The sequence below is a fragment of the Diospyros lotus genome, chromosome 5, assembly GCF_014633365.1.
Source record: "Diospyros lotus cultivar Yz01 chromosome 5, ASM1463336v1, whole genome shotgun sequence".
NCBI classification, from domain to species: Eukaryota; Viridiplantae; Streptophyta; class Magnoliopsida; order Ericales; family Ebenaceae; genus Diospyros; species Diospyros lotus.
The window spans coordinates 30524541-30530540 of NC_068342.1; the positions used below are offsets into that span (position 1 = coordinate 30524541).

Below are 6000 nucleotides of genomic sequence, written 5' to 3' on the forward strand. Positions count from 1 at the left end.
TACATACCTAAGTCCTAGTCTTTTCAACAATTTTCGCGAGCATTCTGATCCTCCTAAGCCTTTGATCAGTCGGAATTAGTAGAATTCCAGATCTTTCCTACATCAGCACCATTACAAATGAATTTGTCTCCTTACAATTTAATTATCGAAGGTAAACAAAACAGCAAACCAAACAAAAGAAAAGACACTTATAGGGAGCATATAAATCACTTTCCTTCTCAAGGCAAAAGGCATACTAGCCTAACTCATCAGGACAAGATTCAAATAAACCTCAACCTGTAATAGAACCCAACCAGCGCAAAACATCCTTCCCTTTGACTAATATAAAGTTCAGTAATGCCTTCAACAAGGAAACACCAAAACCCACATCCAAATCTTGTCTAAGACCAGCATCCCACAATAATTGTGACCATCCACTCTGAAAGTAGGAAAGCATTCTTCAAATATAATCAAGCAAGAAATTGGATCAGAAAAGTTGGATGCACCACTGCAATGTAAAATGCTTAACAAATTCAATTAAGCTTCAAAGAGTATGGGGAAATATATATACTATTGAGAATAAGTTGTGCAATGTCAAGACTCATTTTATAGCTAAAGCAAGTCCAGTATTCAGATCCCCAGAGGTCCTCAATCTATTGAATGGAAAACCTCCCAACTTTACATCTACATGTAAACTGATTTACATGAATATTTTCCATTTCCAATGTAGCAATATAGACAGGCAGACAGATAGAGAAGAACAAAAAATGTTTGATAGACAGATCTTCTTGTTCCTTCTTAACAACACAACGTTCAACTTCCAGAAAAAGGATCCTACATGCCATCATTACATCTCCATTAATTATGCAACACTCAACTGAATTGATAATTCCTATTTGGGATGCAGAAAAAACAAATTCTACTCACTTTTCAGAACTCAGATTAACTGATTGAAGAAAAACAATTATGTGTCTGAGGCTTGAATGCTTCTATAACCTCTAAATTACAGAAGTCCGACCAAGGTCATCTAACGTAATTGGAATAAAACTTCCAGGAAACAAAAGAAGCATAAGTTATTATTCCAAATAGTTCTACTTTAATGACATGCAAAACTATAACGGAACATAAAATCATAATTAAAAGTACTTAGAAAATAGAAAAGTAAACATACCTAGCAAGGAAACTGTCAAATTCATTTAATGACACCAATATTGCCGATAATTGAGACAACTTATCAGCATTCTTCAATCTTACAATTGGAGCAACAACCTTATCACGGCCAGGATCTAAAAATAAAACTTCTCGATTAAGTAGGAAAATAATACAAAAATAATTCTTAAAAGCTGTAAAGTATATTGATTGCAAGAAAGTTCAATGAACGAAACTAATTGATACCTACTTGAACAACCAATCTCCCCAGATAGGTTAAGAAGTCGCACACAAGGGAATCCATCAACAACAATGTACATTGCATTCTCAAGATCAGGAACTGATTGCAGCAATGCAACCTCTTCAGAAGCTGTTCAAATTCTTAAATAATTCAGATGTGAAGCATGCAGATCGATAAATACAAAAGATGGAAAATTTGGAAGCACTCTGATTTCAAGACATCATACAGTAAACAACCTAGCATGATCACCCAAAAAACTTGACTCACGTTTAGAATAAGAAGTTAAGTAGAAAAAACATTAGCAATCTCCACAACGTCCTCCCCCACCCAAAAAAATGATAAAGAAAAACTAAACATATTTTAGAGGTTTCAACACTTGGCCAACATACCACATATTTCTCTAAATCGGATATAGTTGCAAGTTGGGACCACCTTAACATAACCAGATAAAAATAGGCTACTTCAAGTGGAAGCACAAAGAGCCCACTTGAGAAAATCAACTTACTAGCTTTTGAAGCAAAGCAATTTCAGTAATTTTTGACACCTACAAATAGCCAGGTAGATGCACTTGACCATCTACACTTCTACATCACCTTGGTTTCGGTAACAACAAACAACCACCAAAAATAGGCTCGCGACCTTCTCCCTTATAACAACAACTCATTTATCTGTCCTGATCTGAGCTCAAAAACTCAAATAAGATAGAAATAAACCTAAATCTCTCTAATTAGTCTGTGTACAAGCTCTAGAATTTGTGCTCTTTTTTCCCCTTCTTTTCCTTGTTGTTTGTTTTTGCTGGACAAACAAACCCTACAAAAACCCTAGAAATTAGTAGTCCATGACTTCTAATCGTTGCTGTAACAATACATTAAGCGGCGTCGCAATTCATGCGCCATTCAGTTGCCAAAGCGCGAACAGAAGAATCAGCTACTACTAAAAACAATCAGGCACGACAAGTAAACTTGATTTCAACACACACGAATTTAAACAGCACTACAAGGACTCACTACTCCCTCCATTTCTCAGCAACCAACCACAAACAGAACGTTGGCGCGTGATTCTTCGAGGCAGAGAACTCACCAGAGAGAGAGGCGTGAAGCCGAGCGAGAAAGCACAGAAGAACACAGAAATGGAACAGCTTAGAGGCCATGGACGAACAGGAACGTTTCACTGCAAGTTATCGGAAACCCTAAGTCATACGCCCATCAATGTCGTCTCCCTCCAGCCCCCTCACTCTCCCTCGTTCTCTAGTCTCTGAGAATTTTCTTTTCTCTTTCCTTAAAATGACGTGAATTTCTCGGTTGACTGGTTATCCCATCCGGACACTCAAAAGTTCAAACTCCCTCGAAATATTGGGATGGCTGGTGGTTGGCTTCTTTTTAGGCGGACGTGTGCACGAATCAACTTATTTGGGGTCCAACCCAGTAGGCCTGCAGATTTTTGGTTGGACTAAAATTAAATTAAAATAAATTAAAAAGCTCAGTTGAGATATAATATGGAGAGTTTCATATCTATTAAATTTATTTAAAATTAACAACTATAATTTCGTATGTGTAAAATAAACACGATAATAATGAAAGCTTAAGAAGTGAATATAATAATATGATACATTTATTTAAAAAAATAATAAATCTCGAGAAAACTACTAAAAATTTTGAAAATCTCTTTAAAAATTACATTTATCGTTGAATTTGTCTGGTCCCCAATTTTATCACAAATCAAAAATTTCAATCATTTGCAATTTGTAATTCTAGAAACAATTACGTATAATTGTCTGTGACTAAAAATTAGTTTCTTCAAATACAACCCAATATGAGACAGTGATTGACCTTAACTTTTGTTGATTATCATTGCATACAACACAACAAAAGGAAATTGCCTTCTTTATAGTCTGAAATGCAGCCTAGGGTCAAATGGAGTCAATGTCATCCTTGAAATAAGAACCTTATGTCCAACATTGTTGTTTGTCAAAATTTTTGCCTCAAGAACATGGTTTTCCAGTTCTTGTGATAACCAACATAGTGCCATTGCATAACCCTATGAAATGATCTATGTTTCTCAACAGCATAACCGGAGTGCTAACCTTTAGCTTTAATTCATGGTTTGGCACCCCCAGAGCACCTAATTGCATTTTAAAATTCAGGCGTGTGAAGGTCTTGTAAAAGATCAATATTGCAATCTGATTTGCAAGTTGTGTCTAAACTTAACTATGTCTTTGCCTCAGCTACATTAAGTGAAATCATGTACTCATTGATAGTCTCCACAACATCAAGAGTCGATGCTAGTATAGCTCTACCTTGAAGATATTCAGTTTTATTGACATTAGAAGTAAAGTTCGGATACGTGTTATTCATGATTGACGCAACAGGATCATCTGATGCATTCAACAACAGGTCGTCCGATATATCAATAACCACATTACCGTTGTTTGGATCGCCAATTGTTCCATCTCCTATGCTTGCTATCCATTCAGAAAAAGACCTTAAATTGATCAAGTCTTCATCAGATTCAATATGTTGGAGCCTCATGTTCTTTGTCAATCCCAATACCTTACAATTTCTCTATAGGTATAATGAATTGATGGTTGTATGCATGATATATTGTCTAGTAACTTTTGGAATCACATGTAATATTTGTCGACCCCTCTGAGGACCACTACCTTCCCTCCAAATGGTAATTCCAAACTCATTAGGTTACTGAATCTTAGAATATCTCACATGCTCCTATCCAAAGCCTCAAGGCAATATTTATTCATTATATGAGCCTCATCCCAAATGATAAGATTGCTTCTGATTATTAACTCTGCAAGAGGACTTCCCTGTTTAATGTTGCAGGTTGAATCTTCATTCGAATTTAGTGGAATTACAAATTTGGAGTAAGCAGTCCTACCACCGGGTAAAAAGAGGTATGTTATTCCACTCAATGTTACATTCAACACAATTTCTCCCTTCGATCTCAGAGTTGTGGATAGAGTTTTCCACACAAAGGTCTTGCCAGTTCCTCCATATCCGTATACAAAAAACATACCACCTCCATTCAACTTCACCGCATCCATTACAATGTCATAGACATATCGTTGCTCATCATTCAAATTAGACACTAGTTTAATGTGCTCTTGGGACAAAGCATGTCTGTTGTACTGTAATTCATCTTGTATAAGTCTATTTTGATAGCGGAAAAAATATTCTGCATCTGGGAACGACATTGATTGAAAATCTCGTAAACTCTTTCCACTGCTTCTCAATATCTTTTTTATTTTCACAAGAGCATAACCCTTTATTTCTTCTTCAGTTATTCCAATTATGCATATTGTGGACACAATTACAAAATATTGGAAGCGTTGTCATAATACAATTGAATGTTAAATTACACATGTAGCAACAAATATTAAAATATAATTGAATACCTTTATGTTGTAACATGCTTCATCGGTTGTAAAGTATATCATCGGAGAGGTATTGCAAACATTTTTCCCACCCAATCTCAGGTCAAGATAGAGAATCAAACAACAACAAAGTCGCAAAAAGACATCTCAAACAATGTACAAATCCCCAATGACTTGCCTCGACTATACCATCAACACATTCTTTGTCATCATTTAGCAATCTGAGTATGTAACAAGCATATCCATAAGAACTGTATTGAACACCACCAACACATTTCAATTCGTTGAAGCTTATTGGCCCACGAATTATATTTAGGAGGCTTCTCAAGTAATACATTTCTCCACAAGCCGGAGGTACGTAGAATATACGTCCAATAGAGAATTAATGTTTCCTCGAGTGCTACTCTCTGATTGATTGTTTCCAAACAAACTTGTTGCGAAATTAGGCATAAGTTAGTTATATTTCTTCAAGGTACATTTTATTAGCATCCATCCACGCAATGAACATGCTCTGGTTCACACGAGGTCGATTTACCACTTGATCAATCGGATCAGAATTAGAAAACACAACATTTTGTTGGTTTGGAAGATGAAAACTCAGACGCTCAACAGAAGGATTTTTGTATTGGATCTTGAACCCAAAAATTCTCTAGGTTGTCTCACATGGTGAAATGTACCTACAATCATAGTACATATTTATTTCGCCAACATTTTTACCCTGCATCATCATCCTCACTGCTTTTGAAAAAAGCTACAGTAACTCGATCATGTCCTTTGTTGACATATTTGAACAAATATTTGATAGATATGGATTGGTTACACCACTCGACATTCAAATGAGCACGATATTTCAACAACAAATAGCGATTATGTGGCATGACATATCTATTGTCAAGCTCAACATCGTTCTTCAACATAATTTTACTGCCATCCCTTCTTCAGTACACTAGATAACCATCATCGTCAACATTAGCAGATTCTACGAACTTCTTTGGAAAATATTTTGTACATCGGCCGTTAGACATTCAAGGAGAATTGTTTCTCAAACTGTTGCATGGGACATGCACCATGAAATCGCGAACTGCTGAATAGTAGCTTGGGTCAAAATCTTTGTCTGGAATCTCAGCTAATATTATGCGATCAATGTCAGGTCCAGTTAGATACTTGTCTTCCTTAGACAAAAATATCAAAATGTGCGCATATGGCAATCCACGTTTCTGGAATTCCACTGTATACATAGCTGGAA

The 6000-nt window shown here is 36.0% G+C and overlaps 2 protein-coding genes across 4 annotated transcripts in view; both read right to left on the bottom strand.

Moving 5' to 3' along the window:
* The window catches only part of LOC127801744 (nicastrin), a 92463-nt gene extending 89729 nt beyond the window's left edge, over nt 1-2734 (bottom strand). For all 3 annotated transcript variants that reach the window (XM_052337121.1, XM_052337120.1, XM_052337118.1), the window contains exons 1-3: nt 2450-2734; nt 1379-1498; nt 1151-1265 (exon numbers count right to left, since the gene is read on the bottom strand). In XM_052337121.1, coding sequence (XP_052193081.1) covers nt 1151-1265; nt 1379-1498; nt 2450-2519 — 305 coding nt within the window. In that variant the 5' untranslated portion in view covers nt 2520-2734. The remainder of the gene's footprint in view (nt 1-1150; nt 1266-1378; nt 1499-2449) is intronic.
* A 1348-nt stretch (nt 2735-4082) lies between these two features.
* LOC127802189 (uncharacterized) lies at nt 4083-4574 on the bottom strand. The gene has a single exon (XM_052337895.1). The coding sequence runs from the start codon at nt 4572-4574 to the stop codon at nt 4083-4085; it is 492 nt and encodes a 163-aa protein (XP_052193855.1).
* Between the last annotated feature and the right edge of the window lie 1426 nt (nt 4575-6000).

What these genes read in the sequence shown, in the direction of transcription:
- LOC127802189 (XM_052337895.1), bottom strand. Translation starts at nt 4,574, where the DNA reads ATGTCGTTCCCAGATGCAGAATATTTTTTCCGCTATCAAAATAGACTT.